General features: G+C 47.1%; 1 protein-coding gene across 1 annotated transcript in view; it reads right to left on the minus strand.

Annotated features, from left to right (window-relative positions):
- Positions 1-3,524: 3,524 nt before the first annotated feature.
- Positions 3,525-27,357, minus strand: part of ZGLP1 (zinc finger GATA like protein 1) — a 36,588-nt gene continuing 12,755 nt past the window's right edge. Inside the window, exon 4 of the mRNA XM_075343093.1 lies at positions 3,525-3,636. Coding sequence (XP_075199208.1) covers positions 3,525-3,636 — 112 coding nt within the window. The remainder of the gene's footprint in view (positions 3,637-27,357) is intronic.

Raw genomic sequence — 27,357 nt, forward strand, 5'->3', positions numbered from 1 at the left:
TGGCCCATGACTTAGCAGGGTGATATTTCTGTTTTTTTGGTGTCCGAACAGAAGAAAAATAAGCAGATTTATAACAATATAAATTAACTTTATTTGTAGAATTAACAGATATGAAACTTTTTATTTACTTATTTTTTTTGCCATGTTATTTCTTTTCTTCCTCTTTTTTTTTTTTGTTGTAAACATACGTAAAACAGCAGCAAGAGAACACAAATCATGCCTCAAAAGTTCCCGGCAGCCATCATGTTCCTAAGACAGAAAAAGAAAGATCATTTTTTACAATAGTGGATTATAGCGGGGTATATAGAAATCTACTGAGAAGTACCCAGAGGTCTAAATGGTTCACTTTAGACAACACTTGCTAAAAAAATGTCCCCCATCTTGGTCCTGTGCCCTTTATCAATCAATTTGTGGGGGGAGCTGGAAGCGGGTGTTCAACTATCCTGCAGAGCCACAATATGGAAAATAACACAGACATGTTAAAAGGGGTTGCCCACTACTTTTACATTGATAGCCTCTCCTTAGGATAGGTCATCCATTCTCTGTTCGGTCGGGGTCCAACATACAGCACCCCCGCCGATCAGCCGTCCTCGTTGCAGGCGGGAAGTGTTCAGGTCCAGAGCTGCCCCATCTTTTGATAGTGGCCGCGGCCGGGTACTGCGCATCCGCCCCCCCCCCATTCAAATAAATAGGAGGCAGATATGCAGTACCAGCCGGCGACCGGTATCAGAAGGCAGGGCAGCCCCAGAACTGAGCACTTCCTACTGCCTCCTCCGGCACCTAAAACAGCTGATCGGCGGGGGTGCCGGCTGTCAGACTCCAGCTGATCAGACATTGATGACCTATCTCAAGGATAGGACATCAATGTAAAAGTAGTGGGCAACCCCTTTAAGTCCTGTTTTTTGTATCTGAGTGGAAGACTCCACTCAGAATTACTAATTAAACTCTTTGATCATCAATAAGATGGAGTACTTCCTTACAATTATGCAAATGTTGCCTCTAGAGGATCCTCCACCAAATTTTTCATGTTGAACTGGACACACGATATAATAGTAGCCACAGAGAATAAAACGAGATATTAGCAAAAATAAAGCATTTTGCACTCAAACAGTTACTTTTTTTTTTAAGTACAAGTGGGTGTTACCAGAGAGATTTCACTGGGGGCGTGTTTTTATTCCTCTATCTGATGCTGATAGGCTGCAACAACATTCTGGGGAAAGAAGAACTCGCCCAATATTAGCATTGACAAACACTCTGCCTTCCTTACTATACTGATGATGTGCTGGAGCACAGCATAACAGAGTGTGATTGACAGTTTTCATTTACATTTTTTAAATTTTGCCTCTCTGTTGCAGAGATATTAGCAATCGAAGCATTTTGCACTCAAACAGTTAATTTTTTTAAGTACGAGTGGGCGTTACCAGAGAGATTTCACTGAGGGCGTGTACTTATTCCTGATTCTGATGCTGATAGGCTGCAGCAACACACTGAGGGAAGAAAACACGCCCCCTAACAGCTTTGACAAACACTTTGCTCTCCTCACTGCCCTGATTAACAGCTATCATCTACATTTTGTTTTTTAAATTTTGCCTCTCTGTTGCAGAGATATTAGCAATCGAAGCATTTTGCACTCAAACAGTTAATTTTTTTTAAGTACGAGTGGGCGTTACCAGAGAGATTTCACTGAGGGCGTGTACTTATTCCTGATTCTGATGCTGATAGGCTGCAGCAACATCCTGGGGAAAGAAGAACCCGCCCATGTAATAGTACTGATAAACAGTCTGCTCTCCTCACTCCTCACTCAGTGATGATGTGTGTTGGAGCGCAGCAGACCTGAGTGTGATTAATAGATTTCATAGAATATAAGCCCATAAGGGCAGGGTTCTCTTCCCTCTGTACTAGTCTGTCTACTGTAACTTATATATGTATTCTGTATGTAACCCCCTTCTCATGTACAGCTCCATGGAATCAATGGTGCTCTATAAATAATAATAATAATAATAATAATAATCTTTGGCAGGCAGTGAGGGGGGAGGGGCAGGAAGGCATTGTTGGTAGCACTTTGCTTGCTGTGGCAATGCTAATGTGCATTTGGTGCTGCCAATAAAGCTCATTTGAATTTGAGAGGAGAGCTACTAGTAGGGTTTATAATTAGCGATGAGCGAATATTAACTATTCGTGTTCGGATTATTCGTAACAAATCGCAAAGTAATATTCCGGGACTCATCACGAATAAAGAACCTAATGAAAGTCAATGGGGAACCCGAGCACTCTTATTGAAGATGCTCAGGTTCCCCATTGGCTTGCATTAGGTACTGGAATAGTACTTTGGGATTTATTATGAATAATCCGGAACCCGAATAGTTAGTGTTCGTTCATCTCTATTTATAATGAAACTCAGATTCTGCAGTATTGCCCCTCCCCCCACACGGGCTGCCAGAGATGAGATCTCAAAGTCGTCCATAATCACACTCAGATGTGCTATTCTCTGACACGTCAGTGGGGAAAGCAGATTTTTTTTCAATCCTATTGTGGGGGCGTGTTCTACTTTCTCCAGTGTGTTGTTGCCTACTTATGATTAGTCAGAGTCATACAGAGGCAGAAGTACACGCCCCCAGTGAAATCTCTCTGGTAACTCACACTTGGATTTGGACAATGGGGAAACCGACCCTTTTTCGTGAAGATACTTGGGATCCTCACTGACTTGCATTAGGTCCATTATTCATGGCGAATACTGGAATAGCACTTTTGGGAGTCGTTACAAATAATCAGAACCCGAATAGTTACTATTCACTCATCATTATCTATAATGAAATTGAATTTCGGCAGTACTGCCCCTCCCCCTATACGGACGGCAAGAAATGAGAGCTGAAAGTTGTCCATTAATCACAATTATATTCTCTGGCATGTCATCCCCTCCACAGTGGGTAGAGCATAGTGTTTTCAGTCCTGTTGTGTGGGCGTGTTCTACTTTCTACAGTGTGTTACTGCCTACTTATGATTGGTCAAAGTCAGACAGAGGCAGAAGTACACGCCCCCCAGTGAAATCTCTCTGGTAACGCCCACTTTGACTGTAAAAAAATTAACTGGTTAGGTGCTAAATACTTTGACCGTTCATATCTCAACAATGGAGAGGCCAAATTCTTTAATCTTTAACATGAAAAACTTGATGAAAGGTCATTGCAGACATCAACATCTCTCTGATCATTGGTGTGGGGGTCTTAAAGTCGTCTCATGATATATGGTTTCAGGCAGCACTTGCAATATCAAAGTAGGTTACAGAACTGAACACCATTATGACCTTCTCAGTACAGACAACTATAGGTTGCCTTCAGAAATATTGTTATACAAGACACTGCCCCTTGTATGCTGCACTGGCTTGTCTTCGAAACATCCAATAAGATAAAATGTCTGACACCTAAATAAAATTAATAAAAAATTACTATGGTCTTCTTTGAGTTGCTATTGCATAATCTCTAGGGTACGGCACGGGCTCGGGTACAGAAAACAAAAGTTACCTGATATTATAGAGGTCCTCCGAATGTGCCACCACATCCACAGTATTTGTAGCACGATTTCCCATCTTTTTTTGGGATATTCCAACATTGGCCACATTTCAGACCATATTTTTTGTACCTGAAAGATTACAGAAGCAGTAGTGTGTGTATAGTTATGTGACATTGTTAAATATGATGAAAAGTAAACAGTCAAGTTAAAAAAGTATTATCCATTATTGGAAATCCCCTTCAAATTTGAAAAAAGTATAAAAAGATGATAATCCTGGACCACTCGTCCATACCCAAAGATGCAAATCCTGCTGGTATCAACTCCTGGCAATTGATAAACAGGGGGGGAGGAGCTACACAAATGGAACAGCCAATGAGCAGCTACAGAATTAACACTTTGTCCAATCAGAAGAAAAAGAGGCCTCGATTCATTAAAGCGATAACGCCTCTGGTGTAAAAAAAAATTTGAAAAGTCTCAAAATTTTGTTGCGCAAACATTTTGCAACCTCTCAAAGCGTTTTTACGACAGTTACAGTCGGCTCCAGTCCCGGACATCAGTAAGCTTTGCGGCAAGGAGCAGACACATGAGCCTATAAAATTACTCCCACATGACTTCTTATCAAGAACAAGGCCGGTCTTGATGAATTAGGGCCACATTGTCCTTCCAGTTCAGATGAAATGTGAACACTGCAACCAGTCAGTCGCTGCTGATTGACTGCAGCAATTTAAGACACTCACACAGCCCTGGATCACCCATTTCAACAAAAAAGGATATAATAAACTGCAGATAAATAAAAATAAATTAAATTAATAAAATAAAGAAATAAATAAAACATAGACACAACAGCAAAAACAGTGATATACTTATTATTAAATATTAGTATGTTACCTCGTAGTACCCTTCCCCACATATTTGTGCCGCCATTCACTGCATGGCCAAATAATAACACTCCTATTTCATTACCTAATGAAGAATGACTAACTAGATGCGTTGTGCAGGCACCTCCCCTAATGGGAGGATGCCCTAATTACACAGTGCCCTTCAGCCATAGGCTAGGAGGCATTTCCTGGAAATAGCACGCCAGCTCTTTAAAGGGAACCGGTCACCACTTTTTTGGCGTATAAGCTGTGGCCACCACCACCAGGCTCTTATATACAGCATTCTAACATGCTGTATATAAAAGCCCAGGCCGCTGTGAGAACATACAAAACACTTTATAATATTTATAATACTTACCTAACGGTAGCTCGGTTGGCCAGATGGGCGTCTCCGTGCTCAGGTGCCGGCGTTGCCTCTTTCGGCCATCTTCGTCCTCCTCCTTCTCTAGCCGCGGTGCATGACGTGATCGACGTCATCCACACTCGCCAGCATTCAGGTCCTGAGCAAGGCAGATCAAAGTATTGTAGTGCGCCTGCGCAGGACCGGCGAGTGTGTATGACGTAGACGCGTTCTGCACACAGGAGTCAGAAGGAGGACAAAGATGGCCGAAAGAGGCGGTGCCGGCACCGGACAACGGAGACGCCCATCTGGCCAACCGCGCGACCGTTAGGTAAGTATTATAAAGTGTTTTTTAGGTTATACTCCCGGCCTGGGCTCTTATATACAGCATGTTAGAATGCTGTATATAAGAGCCCGGTGGTGGTGGCTGCAGCTTATACGCCAAAAAAGGAGGGCCGGTGTGCGCGCCCATCTTAGCTGCACTCCCAGGAACACTAGTGCCATGTATAGGGCTTGGGAGGGGAAGGAGGCAGAAGCACACATGGATGGCCAGGACAGTGCAGGGTGAGGATATGACCCGGCCGCGGTGGGAAGTAAGTCAGCGTCTCTGCAGAGACGCTAGCGCTACAGCAGGTTTATTTTCATAGGGAGAGAGGGGTATTTGCTATAAAAGGAACAAAAGATCAGATCAACCTAAGATCAAAAATAATTCATAAATCACAACTGTATATTGGGGTTGTGCTGTGACTTCCTGCTGTGATAGGGGAAGAGAGAGTAGCTTCACTGAATGGCTACATACATGGATGCAATTAAAAGAAACCGGTCATCTAATTCATGCTGCCCGATCCTCGGGATGCAGAAATCTGGAGTTTGCGTTTTTACACCGTGTATGGCCGGTTGGTGCGGCGCATTTTTCAATGCATACCTATGGAAGCCGGATGCGGCGCGATGCCGCATGCGGTTTTTTCCACTGCGCATGCTCAGTAGCATGCCGCAACCGGAAAAAAAACAGACGGGCCGCATGTAAAAAGTTATGCAAAGGATGCGGTGTTTTCGCCGCATCCGTTGCATAGTTTTCACAGCCGGATTGAGCCGCACTGCTCAAACCAGATGTGTGAAAGTAGCCTTACCCGAAGGGGCTGATAACAAGCCACAGCATAAAACTTTATAGCAGCTTCAGACAAAGTGCCCTGTAAAGTATTAACCTGTTATCAGAACTGTGTGCAGCTATAAACCTAGAATCCCCCATAAGCTAATTGTAAATTGCAGCCAGAGACTCTGCAAATACATCCTGCAAAACAGACTGCAGAGATTGCAACATTGTATTGATCTCCATGACAACCAGTGCAGAGCAGCATTTACCCTTCCTGATGGAGTCAAAGAGAACAAATTTCCCTACCTGCTTTAAAGCAACAAGAGGAAGACATGGTCTCACACTTACATTACAGTGAAAGATCTAAGCGGTTGACCAAACCAACATGGAAGGTTAAAGAGAACCTAGAAACAGCCAGAAGTGAACTGTTTACCCAGACAGCATTATTGTGGCAAAGAGTGCAAAAACAAGTGACTGTTTTATCTGCGCCCGGTGCTCATGGGAGCCCTGGAACAACTGTACTCAGCATACCAGTCCTACAAAGAGATTTGTAAAAAATATTCCTCTACCCTGCTGAGAGCAAATACGTCTGAGTCTGAAAAAGAACTACAGGACTTCCAACAGCTTAATGCTGAACGAGACCGCACCGTGCGCGACATTGTGAGCGAGACTGAAGCAAGAATTGCGCAAATGTCAGGAGCGGCATCTTACAAATCCAGGTCCATTAAGAGCTCAAGGCACTCACTCAAATCAGGCTCATCAAGGTACTCAACCCTCAGCGAGCAGCTCATAAAGGCGCGCGCTGAAGCAGAAACAACAAAAGTACACGCCATCTTCGCCCAGAGAGAAGCAGAGATGAAAACAGAATCTGCACGCAAGGAAGCAGAGATGAAAGCAGAATCTGCACGCAAGGAAGCAGAATCTTAACGCAAGGAAGCAGAGATGAAAGCAGAATCTGCACGCAAGGAAGCGGAGCTGAAAGCAGAATCTGCACACAAGGAAGCAGAGATGAAAGCAGAATCTGCACGCAAGGAAGCAGAAATTGAAGCCCTACAGAAGGAATGTGAACATGTGGCGGCCATGGCAAGGCTAAAGGTCTTTGAGCAAGCTCTGGGTGGGAGCCAAGAAGGCAGCGCCAGTTTGTGTGATCTCGACACAGAAGACTCACTTAAGCGTACAAGAGATTACGTGCTGAGCCAATCCGACGAACTGCGAACTACCATCAACATTCTCGTCAGTGCTAACACTTCTCCAGAGCCTCAAGACACTGATCCACCTACAGCTTCCAGCCTTCCAGGTCAGTCCAATGCACCTCAGACTTTTAAGCCTGAACCAGCTTCATATTCCAATGCACAGCCACACTCTGCGCATCAGCAACCTCCGTATGCCCATGTCTACATGCAACCTAACATGCTGGCAAGGCGCTACACTCCCAACAACTGTGTAGTTCCAGCCCCGTATACAACAGAGATTGTACACACCAAACCGATCACTGGTCTAAACGCCTACGCCACTCCATACTTTCCCATGTTCCCGAACCAAGAAGCTACGAATCACGCAACCAGCACCACACAGTCAGCAAATGTGCCCCCAACGTCGGAAAAATCAGATATGTCCGACTTTGCGAGGTACATGATCCGCCGAGAACTCACCAACACCGGTCTCACAAAGTTTGACGACCAGCCCGAAAACTACAGAGGGTGGAAGTGTGCCTTCAAAACCGCAACGCGTGACCTCGGCATTACAGCTGCTGAAGAGCTGGACTAGCTAATCAGGTGGCTAGGGCCACGGTCTACTGAGAGAATCAAGAGACTCAGATCCGTCTACATCAGCGACCCAACAACTGGTCTCGCAACCGCATGGGACAGGCTAGAGAAAGGCTTCGGCAGTCCTGAAGCAATTGAAGATGCATTGCTGAAACAACTATACGACCTTCCCAAAATATCTAGCAAGGATGCTTCAAAGTACCAGGAACTCAGCGACCTGCTGTCCGAGCTCCAGCTGGCCAAAACAGACACACACCTACTTGGCCTCAGCTACCTGGACACCGCTCGTGGGGTGAAACCCATAGTCGCCAAGTTACCTTACAACGTGCAGGAAAGGTGGACTACGGTAGGAACAAACTATAAAAAAGAGCACCAAGTCTCCTTCCCTCCATTCTCCTACTTCTGTGAGTTCATCAATGGCATCACGGAACGTAAGGCAGACCCCAGCTTCACCTGTGGAGAACCCACCGACTCCACTTCACCAGCTCCCAGGTACGAGAGCCCTCATCAAAATGACAGAAAATGTAGGGGCCCAGTATCAGTCAAAAAGACCGATGTTCTACCACCTACACCAACGTCAGCACCAGACAAGGGCAATGAAGGCGGGAAGGCGGAAAATCCAAACCGCCAGTGTCCAATTCACAATCTGCCACACCCCCTGAAGAAGTGCATTGGCTTCAGGAAGAAACCCCTTCAAGAACGAAAAGAACTCTTGAAAAGGTTTGGGGTATGTTTCAGGTGTTGTGCCTCTACAGAACACCTTGCCAAGGACTGTAATGTTACAATTAAGTGTATGGAGTGTGACAGCACAGATCACGTACAAGCGCTGCACCCATCTCAGCCTGATCCTGCACCTACACCTTCTCCTACCACAAGTCATGGCGGTGAGAGTACAGGCCAAGCTGCAAACCACCTCACAGTATCCTCCTCGTGCACCGCAGTCTGCGGAGAAGATCTCTGGGACAAGTCTTGTGCGAAAATATGCCTAGTAAGGGTATATCCCAAAGGTCACCCAGAAAGGGCCGTGAAGGTGTACAGCATCCTGGATGACCAGAGCAACAGGTCACTCGCCAGGTCTGAACTCTTCGACTTGTTCAGTTTAAAAGGAAATGCCTACACTTACACACTAGGTACTTGCAGCGGCATCTCAGAAGCTTGCGGAAGAAGAGCCAGTGGTCTCGTGGTAACATCTCTGGAAAATACCGTAGAGATACCTCTACCGACACTCGTCGAGTGCAACCAGATACCGGCTAACCGGGAAGAGATTCCAACACCAGAGGCAGCTCTTCACCACCCTCACCTGAGAACTATCGCCAGCAAGATCCCACCTCTTGATCATAGTGCAAAAATCCTGATTCTGATTGAAAGGGACATCCTCCGGCTACACAAAGTACGCCAACACATCAACGGGCCACACGAGGCGCCATTCGCTCAGCACTACGACTTAGGCTGGGTGATCATAGGAAACGTCTGCGTAGGCAAAGTGAAGAGTCCCGACGCGATCTCCTCCTACAAGACGCACATCCTCCCAAACGGTCGCGGCACTCACTTTCAATCATGTCCGCATCACTACGGGGTGAAAGAGAGGCTGAGCGACACCAGGTGGCGACAGCAGCCTCCCGACTGCGCAAACGCATATCATCCCTGGGATGACGACTTCGGGTCAACAGCGTTCGAGTCTACAAATGAAGACAACAAATTGGCTTCGATGAGAGAAGACAAAGAATTCATAAAGATTATGGATAAAGAGTTCTCTCAAAACGACTCTAACAGTTGGGTAGCCCCATTACCCTTTCGGTCTCCAAGGCCAAGGTTGCCAAACAACTCCCAGCAAGCAACCGCAAGGTCCTCCTCTCTAAAACGCACTTTGGAAAGACAACCAGAGATGGAGAAATGCTTTGTCGAGATTACGCAAAATATCCTCGACAGAGATCATGCTGAACAGTGGCACCACATTCCCACCGAACAAAACCCAACCGACCGAGGAACGAGACTCACTGCTGCGTCCAAACTCGGCGATAACATGTGGCTGACACCTCCAAGTATCTTATACGAGGAGACCTGCGATAACTACGCCGGCAACATGTACGAGCTGGTGGAACCAGAATCCGACAAGGAAATTAGACCGGTCGTCTCCGCTCGCTACACTTCAGTGACATCAAAACAGAAGTTGAGATCTCATCGTTTCGAGTGCTTCTCAAGTTGGTCATCTGAGGTACGAGCCGTAGCTTGTCTTGTTCACACTGCTCACTGTTTCACCAACTACAAGTCTTCAACGTGCCACGGCTGGCACATGTGTGTGATTCGTCCAGTCACCGAACTCGTGCTACTTTTACCAAAGGAGGACGTTACATGAACTAACTTTGTCGTTGGACACTGCCACGGCGGGGAGCGTACCGTTCCTTACCCCTGCTGTACGGAGACACAACTGTCCGTGTCCAATTGAACCTTGAACTTTTCCTTTGGATTAAAACTTTACCGTTGGATTATTGGGTTGGAGGAAGAGTTGGCATGTTTGCGGCTTCCCCAATCTGAAGATGGGTTTGTTGAACTTGAATTCATGTTTAACATTTTTCTACTTTTTCATTTTTTACGCAAGGACAACGCGTCATCAACCAAGCATGGACTTGAATTCAGTGCATTACGTTGCATTTTTTTGTGTTGTCTCTTATCTCGTTACAGGTTTCGTGACATCGAGGGACAGGATCTACTCCTTACATCGTAGAAGGACTTGTGAAATCATATGATTTCAGACGGGGAGTGTTGTGTCCCATGAATGGGAACAACCTGTTGTATGTAATTCTTGCATTGCATATTTTTCCTCCTAACAGGAAATTCCTTTATTGTTACTAGGTAGATTAGACTGTATGAAGTTTGTCCTTATGTACCTCCCTTAGTTGGCTTCTGTATAGAATGCTCCTCCCTTCTCCTTCAGTTTAGTCTAGAGGAACCATTGCTGAAGAGACATGTCTGCAACCCTGTACAGATTATTCCTTTTCACCTGCTTTTACTTTGTACTTAATACAAGATTCTAGAAGAAAACTACAGCGTTTCTCCTTGTCTTCCTACAAGTCATCGTTGGGCTGCGTTAACACTATCTGTGGAAGCGGTAGAGTGAGTAAACCATACAGTTATCTAAGGGACTGATAATTACAGCGGTTGGATTCATTGCTACAAGGAAGATTCAGAATAAATCTGACTGCAACAATGCAAAGCAACCAGACTATTTCCTAGCTCGGGCAGCAGGAATTAAATGACTGTTTCCCTTTAAGGATGCATATTATGAAATATTAGGTTATGGTGACATACAGCATCCACTAATGTAAACCCACCAGTGTGGTAGTAATGGTGCCCACTGTATGTCCCTTTCCCATGCAGACAACTTTGGGGACTTATGTATTTATATTTGGAAATGAACTGCTTGGGCAACACAGATTAAAAACTATGTGAAATCCTGAACCGGGCTCTTGACGACCACAAAACACACAGCAGTTACTATAAACAGAGATTTACAGAAGAAACCAGACTTCAGAAGGCAGGAATGAGCTCACCGCGCGGATCCTGCTCTGTGCCGATGCCAAGAATTAATGAAAGCAAAGAGCTCAGCAGCCGAAGTACCAGTGACTCGGCTAAATCACAGGAGGGGGGGGGGGTTTCAGAAAACTACAGCTCCCAGCATGCCCTGCTGTTTGTTACTATGGTACCATGCTCAGGTGCTCGGTACTCGTAACTAGTGATGAGCGAGCACTACCATGCTCGGGTGCTCGGTACTTGTAACTAGTGATTAGCGAGCACTACCATGCTCGGGTGCTCAGTAGTCGTAACTAGTGATGAGCGGACACTACCATGCTCGGGTGCTCAGTAGTCGTAACTAGTGATGAGCGGACACTACCATGCTCGGGTGCTCAGTAGTCGTAACTAGTGATGAGCGGGCACTACCATGCTCGGGTGCTCAGTAGTCGTAACTAGTGATGAGCGGACACTACCATGCTCGGGTGCTCAGTACTTGTAACTAGTGATGAGTGAGCACTACCATGCTCGGGTGCTTGGTACTTGCAACTAGTGATGAGCGAGCACTACCATGCTCAGGTGCTCAGTACTCGTAACTAGTGATGAGTGAGCACTACCATGCTCGGGTGTTCTGTACTCGTAACTAGTGATGAGCGGGTACTACCATGCTCAGGTGTTCAGTACTTGTACAAGATGATGAGCGGGCACTACCATTCTCGGGTGCTCAGTACTCGTACAAGATGATGAGCGGGCACTACCATTCTCGGGTGCTCAGTACTCGTACAAGATGATGAGCGAGCACTACCATTCTCGGGTGCTCGATGCTCTTAATGAGCAGTTGGGTGCAGCTCAAGTACCATGTATAATGGGTCCCCACCTTTTAGTAATGTCTCCTATTGTGCGATTCTTCACATACACAAAAAAAATAAAAATTCTTCCGTCCTCTTCTACCGCCGCATCCTCTTTCCTGCACGTGTGGCCCGCATGCACTGTAGACCCCTTGATGATCCGGTCCAGGTGGCCGCCGATATCAGTGCTTTATCTCAGTTGAATGTGCGCCCTTGGACACACAATCAATTGAGATGTATTTCTGTGAAGAGACAAGTTCTCTGCACCATAACACCAATGCAAGATGGTGACGTCAACAAGTTAGCCCATGGCAGTGACGTCATATGCCGACACATCGGCACACTGATGTCAGCTGCAGCCCTGTGATTGGCCAGCGACTGCCATTGATATTGCTGTGTAGAGAGCTTGTCTCTGTGCGGCCATACATTTGAACTGAATGTGAGTCTAAGGCGGGCTTTGCACGTTGCAACATAGCACGTGCGATGTCGGTGGGGTCAAATCGAAAGTGACGCACATCCGGCGTCACTTTCGACATCGTTGCGTGTAAATCCTAGATGATACGATTAACGAGCGCAAAAGCGTCGTTATCGTATCATCGGTGCAGGCTCCGACTTTTTCATAATTACGCTGCCGCGACAGGTACGATGCAGTTCCTCGTTACTGCGGCAGCACACATCGCTGTGTATGAAGCCGCAGGAGCGGGGAACATCTCCTTACCTGCCGCCTGCAGCTATACGGAAGGGAGGAAGTGGGCGGGATGTTTACATCCTGCTCATCTCCGCCCCTTCGCTGCTATTGGCTGCCTGCCGTGTGACGTCGCTATGACGCCACACGACCCGCCCCCGTAGGAAGGAGGCGGATCGCCGGCCAGAGCGACGGTCGCAGGGCAGGTAAGTGCATGTGAAGCTGGCGTAGCGATAATTTTCGCTACGTCAGCTGTCACAAGATATCGTACCTGCAACGGGGGCGGGTGCTATCGCGTGCGACATCGCAGCATCGGCTTGCGATGTCACAACGTCCAAAGCCCACCTAAGGATGCACATTCAACTGAAATAAAGAACTGACTTTGCTGATGTCGCGGGCGGAGGAGGGGACGCTGCGCTCTCCCCACTGCTCGGGTCCGGCTGCTGCTGCTCGGTGGTGGCTCGAGCGGTAGGCCGGATCCCAGGAACTCGAGCGGCGTTCCTCGCCCGTGAGTGAAAATGGGGGGGATTTGATTGTGGGGATTTGATATTGTCCGTGACGCCACCCACGGTTGTGGTGAAGTTGTGACACCACCGCTGCTCTGGACGGGGATCCCGGGAGCGGTGACAGGGAGCAGCTTTGATGTTAGTTCTCCCCTCCGTGGGTAGGGGGTTGGTTGTCCCGGGGCCCGGTGATGGGGTAGGGATGGATGGCAGGAGGGTTACGGGGCCTGGTGAGGTGCAGGGTCGCGGGGGCAGCGCTGTGCCGTACGGCACGGTGGTACTCACTCAGCCAATGATGAGGACACAGTTCTCGGTAAAACACACGACTGGATGGACGGGTCCCACAGACGGCTGCGGTGTTGTTTCTCCCGGCAAGTTGATGGTGACTGCCTTTCCCTGCACCTATGTACTGTAAACGGCTCCAATGGGCTCCCACCGGTAACCCGCTCCCCAGCTTGGATATGGGCTGGAGGAGCCCCTTTTGCCCGCAGGCTCTGGCCCTGGGAACTTTAGCCTTTGTGGTGACTGTGTTTCCCTCTCTCGGTTGGACGATTGCCTTCTGTCGGGACTTGGCTGCTGGGAAACCCAGGAGGTTCCCTTCGCTGACGGATTTGGCAAATTCACGGCGACTCCTAGCCTTGCCGGGGTCCGTAAGCCCCTGCCAGATGGTGCTGACTTCTCTTTGTGTACCGGTCCGGTACCGCCGGGCCACCGCCTGTCCACGGTCCTTACAGCAAACTCGGATAGGCCAATCCTGCAGACGGTCACCACCGTCTGCCAACCTTGCTGATCCGTCCGGGCCACACACCCGGACCAACTTCAGGCTGCTTAACTGCCACTTCACTTCCTCTTTTCCTTTCACTTCCCTAACTCATCTCTCAACTCTACTCAAAACTGATCTGCCTGTGAAACGCCCACGCCGGGGCTTGCAGGGCTCACACGGTCACCGGGCCGGTGGTATTCGGGGTCAGGCTGTGAGTGGCCCGACCCGACTTCCGTGACCCCCGGCGGGTTTCAATAAAAGGAAAGTCCGACCGTCAGTCCGGTGTTACAAGGGGGACGAAAGGAGGGTAACGGGGTCCCTGGGGGGGGGCTTGCCATCGCTCTTCCCCAGGAAATGGTACGGGACGGGAACGGGGGGTGCTTGCAGCGCCACCCGTGGTTTGCGGTCAGGTGTTAAGCCGCCGCTGCGCGGTCTCTCTCCGGGGCAGGTGTTACGGGCAGCCGGATGAAATCGCTCCCCACGGGTGGAGTGGGGAAGCCTCGGGAGGTTAATGAGACCCAGGGCAACAGTCCTCAGGGACACCGGGGCACAGTGCGGCGGCATTACTCACAGCAGTCACGGTGTGCGGTTCCAGTTGTTCTTTATTTAAAGTCCGTTTCACATCGCACCCGGGTGCTGGTCCTCGCCGCCTGTAGCCTTTGGTCGGTCCCGGGCAGGTAGGAGGAAGGGGTGTCCGGTGAGGTGTTCTGGGGGTCTCTCCCTTTCGGTGCGTTAGTGCCGTCCCCGTGGCATAGAGCATCTTGGGAACTCGCCGCCTCTCTGTCTCTCTCATCCCCGGTAGCGTACAACACCAACCGCCACCGGGTACAACTTTCTTCAGGGAACCCCAGTCCTCAGCTCCATTCCCCTCCTCTAGGTGTTATCAGCCCTGGTCTCGTGGCATCTCCTCAACAGGAGCGGTTCTCTGGACGTCTGCACTCCCTTGCAGCCTCTGACGTTCTGCCTAAAACTTCTGTGTGCTCTGCACTAAACTCACTCCTTCAGGCCCCCCCTCCCCTTGATTGTCATGGGGACCTGCCTGTGTCCAGCCACCTGCTCATTGAGGAGACAGGATGAGTCATGGACTCAGAACAAACTTCTGCAAATGCTGTTAACTCCTTCCTGCCAGTGTGATGTTAGTGTGTGTTGTGGGGACCCTTCTTCCTCCTGCCCGGGAAAAATAGGGCAACATCTAATACCCTGTAACGACCCGTTTACAGGGGCGTTACACCTGCTTTTCCCGCCTCCAGGACTGTGAACTCCTCGGTGGGCGGGGCCAACCGCCTGGCCCACCCCCTGATGTGAACATCAGCCCCTGGAGGAAGGCAACAAGGGTTTTGTGTCTGACCTTGGTGTGCCTGACCGGGAGTGTGGGGTGTGTTGGTGTTGTTCTCTGTGGCCCCTGGCTTGTCCAGGGCGCCACACTGACCACATGGACCAAATCGTCAAGGGGTCTATGGTACCTATGCGCAGCATGTGCAGAAAAGAGGATGCTGAGGGAGCCGAGGACAGGTGTGAAGAATCAAGGGGTCAACTGTTGCTGGAGGCCGTGTGTTTGAGTTCCTTGGTGTACAGCCTATGAATCTAGACCTGCTCGTACAATGGACAACTCTCTGCTGTCACCGTAGCCCATCCTATGTTGCCACATACAAAGCTATAGGGCATTCTCCAACAAGGGGGGTCACAATAGATCTACAGACTCACACCCAAATACTACCGCTTATAGAGACCCACATCAGGATCCATGACTGTGTCTTCCAACAACGTGGCATAGGGGGCCAATTGTCACTCATCTAACAGTACAGTATCTACTGCAACTTACAGAGGACCTGTCAACAGATCAAAAAAGGGGGTAGTTTTGCTCATATTTTATTCCCTCTTCAATGTTTTGTTTTTCTGTGTTATTAAATCATCCATACCTTTCCAGAGATATCGGCCTTTTTATTGTGTGCTACTTTTTATGATCTTTTCAAGTAGGCGTGGCTCACTGGGTAATTATGTGAAGCAGCCTAAAGACACGCCCAAGAGGACCCAGCGAGACGCCCCCAGGGGTTCTGTAAGACGCGCCCCAGAGGATCCTGTAAGACACACTGTTAGGGGCTAACGGATTGAAGAGAATATAATGGCTTCAATCGCAACCCGAGGTCCACCATGCAGAGATGGCATACTGCTGCTAGTAGTCCAGAGGACAAGGTGGACACAACAGCTTATAAGTAAAAATAAACATAAACCCAATAGGCTGTGTTGACAGCACACAGTACTATATAGTGGGTCACAATAACCTGTATTCACATCCCAGAGGTTATACAAATTAAATTAGGATAGTCACTATAACCAATGTTATCCTCACAGAGGCTACGCAACTCAACAACTCAAAGTAAAACCCCATGTACACACCCACACTCAGAACACTACTCAGTGACTCTGGAGTGGCAGTGGAGTGCGACATACCCATCCGGCATGCACACAAAGGGAATGTCTGTGGAGGACCTTGAACATGCTGTGCTTACAACAGACCGTGTCCGAAGCTACCTGCCTAAGTGGCCTGCATAAGGTGCGGAGAATCTCTCGCAGCACCAGGCCATGGCATGAGCAGTACCTGCCTAGGTAACCCACAGAAGATGTGGAGTAGCCCTCTCACAGCATCGGGCCACGGTAAAAGCAGTACCTGCCTAGGTGACCTGACTAAGACGTGGAGTATCCTTCACAGTCCCAGGTCACAGCAATGGCGTCCAGCCTGACATCCACACACGAGGTAATATCTTTGAAAAGTGCCCACCCATGTGCGCCGGTGGGAGCCTTAAATAACTTTAGCTCCACCCCAAACAATCACAGCACCGCCCCAAACAAGGGCGTCAGTAATCGTCAGATGACCACGTATAATAATCCTGAAGGCGGGCGTCCTGCGACAAATCAACAACTGACACATCAGCAGGGCAGCTGATGTAGAAGACACAATCAGGATCCGCCACATCACAGACATGCTCAGTTAAGTCATTTCCGGACTTAGCCTCAGAGAGCGTGGAAACGTCTCGCACATGCTCCTCAGTGAGCAGGTTTCCAGACTTGGACTCTGGTTAAGGAGATTTTGCCCGAGCATGCTCAGTAGCTGGCACTCCACACATAGATCATAACACACGCCCCAGAGGATCCTGTGAGACACGCCCCCCAGAGGATCCTGTGAGACACGCCCCCCAGAGGATCCTGTGAGACACGCCCCCCAGAGGATCCTGTGAGACACGCCCCCCAGAGGATCCCGTGAGACACGCCCCCCAGAGGATCCCGTGAGACACGCCCCCCAGAGGATCCTGTGAGACACGCCCCCCAGAGGATCCTGTGAGACACGCCCCCCCAGAGGATCCTGTGAGACACGCCCCCCCAGAGGATCCTGTGAGACACGCCCCCCAGAGGATCCTGTGAGACATGCCCCTCAGATGATCCTGAGACACGCCCCTATATAAAAAGGATGGTAAAATTAATACTAGATAAAAAGGCCCACGACTCTGTACTTGTAGTGTTTTAAAAACAAAAAAAAAAAAAGTGGCAAAAATAAAATAAGAGCACAAACTGGACCCTTAACCTGGTCACATGACCCCCTTTAACCCCTTCACGAACAATAACGTATTACTACGTCATTGGTTGTGTTCCCCCAGTGATGAGCCCGCGGTAATCCCCGGACGTTTGTGGATCTCATCAGCAGACATGTGCGGGTAACAGGCATGGGTGGGCCATTTAATCCCTTAGCTCACACTATCAAACACTGACAGCACGATATAAAACGCCACAACAGGGATCGCGCTGTTCCCCACTGCCATCGGTGGCCCAAGTGACGTGATAACGGGGTGTTAATGTGTTACCATGACAACGCGGGGTCAGATAATGACCCCTGACTATGCCATATGTCACTTCCTTTGAGAGCCGACAGAGCACAGCACTCGCAGGAAATCAGCATTTCTGTTGCAGCAGCTCTCTGATCACGAGAAGCGATCGGACTGTGCAGTGATAAATAAATGACTAGTAAAATATATAAAAAGTTAAAAAAAAAAAAAAAAAATAAAGTTCAAATCACCCCTTTTGCCCATTGAAAATAAAACAATTAAAAACGCCTAAAAAAAAAATATACATATTTGATATCGCCGCTTTCAGAAATGCCAGATCTATCAAAATATAAAATCAATTAATCTGATCGGGGCACGGCGAAGCGAGAAAAAAAATTCCAAACACCAAAATTACATTTTATTGGTCGTCACAACATTGCATTACAATGCAATAACAGGCGATCAAAACGTCACATCTATACAACAATAGTATAATTAAAAACGCCAGCTCAAGGTGCAAAAAATAATCCGTCACTGAGCCCCAGATCCCGAAAAATGAGAACGCTACGGGTCTCGGAAAATGGCGACAAGAGCGCAATTCTCTTTTTGGACAAACATCTGAATTTTTTTTCAACACTTAGATAAAAAGTAAAACTATACATGTTTGTTATCTACGAACTCGCACCGACCTGAGGCATCACACCAAAACATCAGTTTTACCATATAATGAACACGGTGAATAAAAAAAAATAAATAAATAAATAAAAAACCATTATGGAATTTCAACTTTTCACAATTTCTCCACATTTGGAATTTTTTCTTGTTTCTCCAGGTCACTATATGGTAAAATGAATGGCGTCATTCAAAAGTACAACTCGTCCCACAAAAAAAAATAAATAAAATAAATAAAATAATAAGCCCTCATATGGCTATTGACGGAAAAAGTAAGAAGTTATAGCTTTTGGAAGAAAGGGTGGAAAAAACGAAAACGAAAAATCGCCAGGTGGTGAAGGGGTTTAAAAGGACATATGGTCACTTTAGCTTACATAATGTAATACAGTGAAGTAATTTCTCAACATATTTACGCAAAACCAAAGGTAACGCGTTTCAAATCAAAATCAAATCTTTATTTTTATATAGCGCAAACATATTCTGCAGCGCTTTACATACATTGGCAACACTGTCCCCATTGGGGCTCACAATCTAGAGTCCCTATCAGTATGTCTTTGGAGTGTGGGAGGAAATCAGAGAACCCGGAGGAAGCCCATGCAAACACGGTCCTCCTTGCAGATGGTGTCCTTGGTGGGATTTGAACCCAGGACCCCAGCGCTGCAAGGCTGCAGTGCTAACCACTGAGCCACCATGCCGCCCACACAATAATAACCTGATAAATAAAGAATAACATAACATCTATACCTTACATAAATGGATCCTGACCCTCGGCACATAGTAATTATTATAATGAGAGCGGTTTCTACAAATCCCTGCTACACATGTGGATTAAAAATATTTTGTTTTACAAAGCAATTTCCAAGACTCACTTGGAGATGTACAAAAGTAAAAAAAAAAAAAAAAAAAAAAAAAAGAAAACTTGGAACAGTTCAGATCTTCCCAGGAGCGGTCGGCCGCTAAAAATAACCCATGGGCGCAGCAATAACTCATCCAGAATACAAAAAAATGCAGGCTGCAAATAAGGACACAGCGCATGACTCCATACTATGAAAGAGGGAGTCAGAGGAGGAAGCCCTGGACACAAGAGTAATGTCAATGCCTGCATAAAAAAAAAAAATACAAAAATCCGAAAGATCGCCAAGTACTGTATGTGTCACGGGTGAGTCATGGTTGACAGACCGTCCTGTGTTGTTTGGCTGTAGAAGGTCGCAGTGTTTGGCAACACAACCTGCTCCCTCACATTCTATTCTTCCTGCTGTGGTGTAAATGGTATCCTATGTATCTTCTCTGCTTGGGGTTAATCATTTTCCTTCAGAACGGTGGCTCAGTGGTTAGCACTGCAGTCTTGTGGTGGCTCAGTGGTTAGCACTGCAGTCTTGCAGCGAAGGGATTCAAATCCCACCAAGGACAACATCTGCAAGGAGTTTGTATGTTCTCCCCGTCTTTGTGTGGGTTTCCTCCGGGTACTCCGGTTTCCTCCCACACTTCAAAGACATACTGATAGGGAATTTAGATTGTGAGCCCCAATGGGGACAGTGTTCCTAATGTATGTAAAGCGCTGCGGAATATGTTAGCGCTATATAAAAATAAAGATTTAATAAAGATTTTTTTTCCTTTTAGGACCCTGCCGACCTCCTCACCTTTCAGCTGCTAATCATCATCACTTCCCCTTGGGTCCTTAAATACTCACACTTCTCCTTGGTATTTGCTGGTGATAGAGTTCTATTCCTATACAGGCCTTGGATGCAGGCTGAAGAAACATTATTGTGTGTTGCTGTTCTTCTCCCCGAGTCATCCTGGAGATATGTTCTTCGTATACTTTCCCATTTGTGTGCTCCCTGTGGCTTTTTCAGAGCTTAGTGAGGTTGACCTAGTGCTCATCCCATCCTTTCCTTACCCATGGTCTACTTCAGGGTCAGGTATCCTGCTCGGCGCATAGGTGTGGAACCTATCTAGGGGGTGAGGAAAGCCAGAGACCAGCAGTAGGTTTGATCAGGGATCACCATTTCCCCTTCCCTAGACACAGGGATTATCTTCCCTGTTGCTGAACGAGTGGTACTTCCCCATACATAGCGTCGGTATGATCTATGCATAAACGGAAATATTGAAAAGTAATGAAGTCACAATAAAAAAAAAAAGACGTATAGTGGATATTTGCAGTCGCCCCTAGGGGGAGCTTACTGCATACAGGATTATTCAGCTTTCCTTGAATTCACAGTACATTGGACCCATCAGTTCCCCTGACATAATAGTTTTAACCCCTTTATTTCATTTTCTTTAGATAAATGCCAAAAAAGTTTACACTTTTTTTCTTCTTCACGACGTTCACCATACAGATGTATCAATTTCATTTTTTTATTTTTTTTTTTTTTAATAAATAAATCTGAGTTTTCTTTCTTTGTTTTCTTTTTTTTTAAATTGGGAAAGATAGAGGAATTTAATCATTATTATTATATTTTTTAGATCTATAATTTTAAAAAAAAAATTATTTTTTTTTTACTTCATTTTTCAGTCCTCCTTTAGGGTTCTTTCCAGTAAGAACATACAGAATTCAAAATGTCCTGTCATAAGAGGTAATTATGGGAAATGTAATAATTTATCTCACTGCGTTTGAGAGTATAAATACCAATATTACATTAATTCAGGACATTACATTTATACGGGCGAACCTGAACCGTAACGTTCCGGGTCCATACCGGATACCTAATATCCGTGCACCGACCCCCAGCACGGATTTCTCAGGGACTTCCTTGTAACTATTCAGATTTGGCCACCCGGATAAGTAAAAATAAAAAAAAAATAAAAAAAAAAAGTAGGGAACAAAGCAGGCGCGGTATACTTACAAATCAACTGTAACATTGTTTCTGGGGCCACTCAGTATCCTTCATACATATTCACTTCTTCCCGCGCCCGCTGTTTGTTTTTATTTGTTTTCACTTACAAATTAATAATGGAGGGGTCTTATAGATGCCTTCCATTACTAATCTAGGGCTTAGTAGCAGCTGCGAGCTGTCATTAACCCCTTATTACCCCGATTGCCACTGCACCAGAGCAATCAGGAAAAGCCAGGTAAAGTGTCGGGATTATCACATGTAATGGATGCAATGCAATAATTCTGGACGGCTGCAGTCTGCTAATTTTAGGCTGGGAGGGCCCAATAACCATGGGACTCCCGGCCTGAGACTAGCAGCCCCAAGCTGTCTACTTTATCATGGTTTGGTATTAAAATTGGGGAGCGCATACCAGGTTTTAAAATTATTTAAATAATTTTTAAAAAAGCCGCAAGGGGTCCCTCTTATTTTGATACACAGCCAAGATAATTACATGGCTGGGGGCTGAAGCTGTAGCCATATGCTTTATCTGCGCTGGGTATCACAATATGGGGGACCCTATACCAATTTATTTTAAACTATAGGGATGCAGACATTGTGTGTGATTACAAACAATCACAAACGCAGTCATCACATAGGGTGGAGGCGCGGTCTGAGTACAACTAATCACACGCCGAGACTGATGGTGGGCGGGGGAAGCAGTGAATATATATGAGGGTTAATGAGCAGCCCAGGAAGTAGTGTTACAGCCCATGGGAGACTTTTAATCTAGGTGAGTTTTCTCTTACCATAACTCCCATAGATTTCAATGTAGCTTATATTGAACTCTATAGCAACTTTGGTGGCCAAAAATTGGTGGAAGAGTCAACAGATCCCTAATCTTCCGAGATGTGCAGATCTCAGGTGGAATTTCAGGTATTTATGGCATATTCTGTGATTCTGACATAAACGTTCCAAACTGGACAACCCCTTTATGTTCTACGATAGAACAGGTCATAAATGTGTGATTGATGTGGGTATCGGCAATGAGTAATTTTCATCACCGTCTCAAGTTAGAGGAAAGGTCCACGCATATCCGTACACAATACATTACAATGAAGTGTGTACCGAGGCCCTGTTCTCTAGATAGGTGCAGGACTCACATCTGATGGGATACTTATGTTATATGCTATCAATTTGTCATATATGTCCTAGATGGGGACATCCCCTTTAAATGTGATTACCCTTGAAACTATTGCTCCCTTCCTCTGGATCCAGTACCAGGAGCTAAGTCTTCCTTCTTCTGCTGCTTCTTCTTTCTGTTCCTCCGCACTTCAGGTTGCAATTTCAACCTGATGCACTTCTTTGACAACACCGTCCCAGGCCTTCTAGGCAGTTTCAGGCTGTGTATCCTGGTAGTCAGCACCTATGCTACTACCATGTCCGGCTGCTTGCCTGCCCTGCTTAGAACCTCCTGACAAACCAAGTTCTACTATATCTCTGAGTAACTACACTACACCACTGGCCAGTTCTGCCTTCTGACAAACCCAGCTGTTACATTGCTAGGTAACTATGCTACATCACTGACTAGTTTGCCTTATGACAAACCCAGCTCTACTACATCGCTGGGTAACTATACTACACCATTAACCAGTTCTGCCTTACGACAAACCCAGCTCTGCTACATTGCTGGGTAACTATGCTACACCACTGACCAGTTCTGCCTTATGACAAACCAAGCTCTGCTACAGCGCTGTGTAATTTTACTACATCATTAACCAGCTCTACCTTACGACAAACCAAGCTGTACTACATCGCTGTGTAAATATACTACACAATTAACCAGTTCTGCCTTACGACAAACCTAGCCCTGCTACATTGCTGGATAACTATGCTACACCACTGGCCAGTTCTGCCTTAACACTAGAAGTCCCAGAGAGGGGTCATTTAACATTTATACCTTTGGAACACAGAGCTGGACATTTCTGGGACTTCTAGTGTTAATGATACCCAGCTCTGCTACATCGCTGAGTAACTATGCTACACCACTGGCCAGTTCTGCCTTATGACAAACCAAGCTCTTCTACATCTCTGGGTAACTATGTTACACTATTAACCAGTTCTGCCTTATAATAAAACGAGCTCTGCTACATCGCTGAGCAACTATGCTCTACTGCGGACCAATTCTGTCTTATGGGCATCATGGTGGCTCAGTGGTTAGCACTGCAGTCTTGCAGCGCTGGGGTCCTGGGTTCAACTGCCACCATCTGCAAGGAGTTTGTATGTTCTCCCCGTGTTTGCGTGGGTTTCCTCCCACACTCCAAAAATATACTGATAGGGAACTTAGATTGTGAGCCCCAATGGGGACAGTGTTGCCAATGTATGTAAAGTGCTAAGGAATTCATAGAGCTATATAAATTTTTATTATTATTATTATTATTACTACATGATAAACCGAGCTCTGCTACATCATAACTCTGGCAGAGCTGAATCAGTTCACACCGGCTCTGCTTTGTGGTGCATTATATTAGGATTTAGGTACAAAGCGATAAAAATATAAAGAAGAAGAGGCTCTGATCTGACATCGGCCTTTGTTTTGCAGATGTTTTCCAACATTTCATTACAAATTCAGTGGAAAAAGTTAGTTGCATATGTGCTGGATGGGAATTCCCGTGCACGCCGAGGAATGTGGGAGGATGTCCAGCGCCGTGTGGAAACACTGTGTGGGTAGGAGCGGCACGAGAAATGATGATTACTGGAGACAGATCTCTGTAGAGGCATCAACAAGTCATAAATACAAGAAAGGTGAGGGGTGAGGTCCCTCCATGGCCGAAAGCCCAAAACCTTATATATGAAGCGCAACAACAGCCTCATGTAGAACATTAGCGGCAGAAACGCAACAACAGCCTCATGTAGAACATTAGCGGCAGAAACGCAACAACAGCCTCATGTAGAACATTAGCGGCAGAAACGCAACAACAGCCTCATGTAGAACATTAGCGGCAGAAACGCAACAACAGCCTCATGTAGAACATTAGCGGCAGAAACGCAACAACAGCCTCATGTAGAACATTAGCGGCAGAAACGCAACAACAGCCTCATGTAGAACATTAGCGGCAGAAACGCAACAACAGCCTCATGTAGAACATTAGCGGCAGAAACGCAACAACAGCCTCATGTAGAACATTATCAGCAGAAACGCAACAACAGCCTCATGTAGAACATTAGCGGCAGAAACGCAACAACAGCCTCATGTAGAACATTAGCGGCAGAAACGCAACAACAGCCTCATGTAGAACATTAGCAGCAGAAACGCAACAACAGCCTCATGTAGAACATTAGCGGCAGAAACGCAACAACAGCCTCATGTAGAACATTAGCGGCAGAAACGCAACAACAGCCTCATGTAGAACATTAGCGGCAGAAACGCAACAACAGCCTCATGTAGAACATTAGCAGCAGAAACGCAACAACAGCCTCATGTAGAACATTAGCGGCAGAAACGCAACAACAGCCTCATGTAGAACATTAGCGGCAGAAACGCAACAACAGCCTCATGTAGAACATTAGCGGCAGAAACGCAACAACAGCCTCATGTAGAACATTAGCGGCAGAAACGCAACAACAGCCTCATGTAGAACATTAGCGGCAGAAACGCAACAACAGCCTCATGTAGAACATTAGCGGCAGAAACGCAACAACAGCCTCATGTAGAACATTAGCAGCAGAAACGCAACAACAGCCTCATGTAGAACATTAGCGGCAGAAACGGAACAACAGCCTCATGTAGAACATTAGCAGCAGAAACGCAACAACAGCCTCATGTAGAACATTAGCGGCAGAAACGGAACAACAGCCTCATGTAGAACATTAGCGGCAGAAACGCAACAACAGCCTCATGTAGAACATTAGCGGCAGAAACGCAACAACAGCCTCATGTAGAACATTAGCAGCAGAAACGCAACAGCCGCCTCATGTAGAACATTAGCGGCAGAAACGCAACAGCCGCCTCATGTAGAACATTAGCGGCAGAAACGCAACAGCCGCCTCATGTAGAACATTAGCGGCAGAAACGCAACAACAGCCTCATGTAGAACATTAGCGGCAGAAACGCAACAACAGCCTCATGTAGAACATTAGCGGCAGAAACGCAACAGCCGCCTCATGTAGAACATTAGCGGCCTGTATTCCGACACCTAGGAATATACAATCATCAGGCCAAAAAAAGCACAGTGTACCTGCCACAAATACATAAATGTAAAGACATAAAAAGAAGCAAATACTGCGTGAAGAAAACTGCAGGTGGAGTTATAGCTTCATCGGCGCTGTGAGGTAAATCCGGAGATATGACGATAAATCATGACATTCAAGTCATGTCAGGAAGCCCTCTCCTTGTGTCACTACCCCCTTCCCTTCACACAACTGGTTTAGCAACAAATCCATGGCCATGTCCTGTGATATGGAAATTAGGTGGCTTTAGGACAATGGACACAGGATGACTCCCTGCCGTCACCCTGTAGTAGGAGCTGCTAGCTAGTTAGCAAGGCTATGGAAATAGCCAGACAGAACGACTCCAGTAAAAAATGGTTCATATCTCGCAAGCCATATTTCCGATAAATATGGCAACCATAAAAATGGTGTCTCCGCATGTGGACGATGCCGGCACCCCCTTTTTATGGGAACAGGACATTGGGAAATGCCCCAGGCGTGATATCAGCCAATGGGGAACTGGCAGACAGGTCATGAGTCCCCTCGTTCTGTAGCTAAATTCATAACTGTCACAATGAGAGCATTGGCGTCCGCCTACGACGCTCCCAGGCCAAGTTATGGCCATATTCCATGTTGTGGATTTTGTCCATAACTCAAGCCAGGGGTGGAGCAGTGCTTCCCTGTGAGGTCACTAAGGTAGGAGGGGACCTGGATTGCCCAGGTTGATAACCCTACTTCGGCCATTTTCCAGTGTTCTTCTGCTCGGGGGCCTGGTTGGGACAGACCTGTGAGAGAGTTCCTGGAAACCTGGTCTACAGCGCCCCCCTGTGGCCAGACGCACAAGGTAACTGATTGAATTACATACCTGTTTGTAAACCATGCTTTATTTGTAACTGTACTCTGACATATGTATATTCTGTAGATTCCCTATTGTATATATTGTAGTTTCTAGTGTGCTTTAGGCGATTAAATTATATAATTAATCTTGGGCTGTTCTGTTATCTCGATCTTGAATCCCACGTCTGTGTGTTCGGCTAATAGTTACCGTGAAGCGGTTGGTGGCAGCGAGTTGTGCCAAGGATTATTGTGGGGAGGCCAGTGAGATTCAGGGAGGTTTTATATATTCCGCCCGCGGAGGTCGGGGGAATATATACCCTACTCTCACCGGGGACCCTTCAATAATCGGCATAAGTAGTATAGCGGCCTCCTTGCTTATTGTCGGGCAATTCCATAATTGGCCTGACTATAAGAGGGGCGCTAGAGAGCGCGTCACGTGCTCTGTCTGTCGGTCGGGAGGTATAAAGGAGGGGTGACCCCCACTTGTTACCCCCCGATTGTGACGTACTGGTAGCCAGCGCGGGGGATTTCTGAGTGACCCCCCCGGTGGTTTGTGACATATTGGTGGCATAGCGGTGGGATCGAGATAATAGTGTGTGTGAGTGTGAGACCCATACTCCCAGACACTAAAGACTGCCTGCAGCAGCTGTGGCTGCTGGGGTCTTCAGACCAGCTCAACACTAGAGTGTCAGAGTGCAGATACTGTAAGGTGTGTGGAGGCATCAGGTGTCAGTTCTGTGTCAGTGACCAAAGTCTGCAACAATGGCTGAGAGCACCAGGAGCAAAGCCAAAGGAATGGCCGATGCTCAGGCCAGAGACGATGAGGAGGTTGTCCACGAGCCCTCCAGGAGCCCGACGCCAGAGAACAGCTCTGCAGAGGACATCGCACAACCTGGGACTGCTGGACAAAATGAGGAGGAGCTCGCCCAAGGTTCCTCAACGAGCCAGATGCCAGCCCTCCGCTCTGCAATGGACAGTGAATCACCAGGCTCCGCAGCGGGCCGCAGAGCACCACGTGCCATTCCACCGAGCCTGGGAGGCTCGGATAGCCTTCTTCAAATGGCTATGGCCCTACTCCAGGCTGGAGACCGGGAGGGCTACCAGGCACTCCTGGCAGA

This window comes from Anomaloglossus baeobatrachus, chromosome 4 (assembly GCF_048569485.1).
Source record: "Anomaloglossus baeobatrachus isolate aAnoBae1 chromosome 4, aAnoBae1.hap1, whole genome shotgun sequence".
Taxonomy (NCBI): domain Eukaryota; kingdom Metazoa; phylum Chordata; class Amphibia; order Anura; family Aromobatidae; genus Anomaloglossus; species Anomaloglossus baeobatrachus.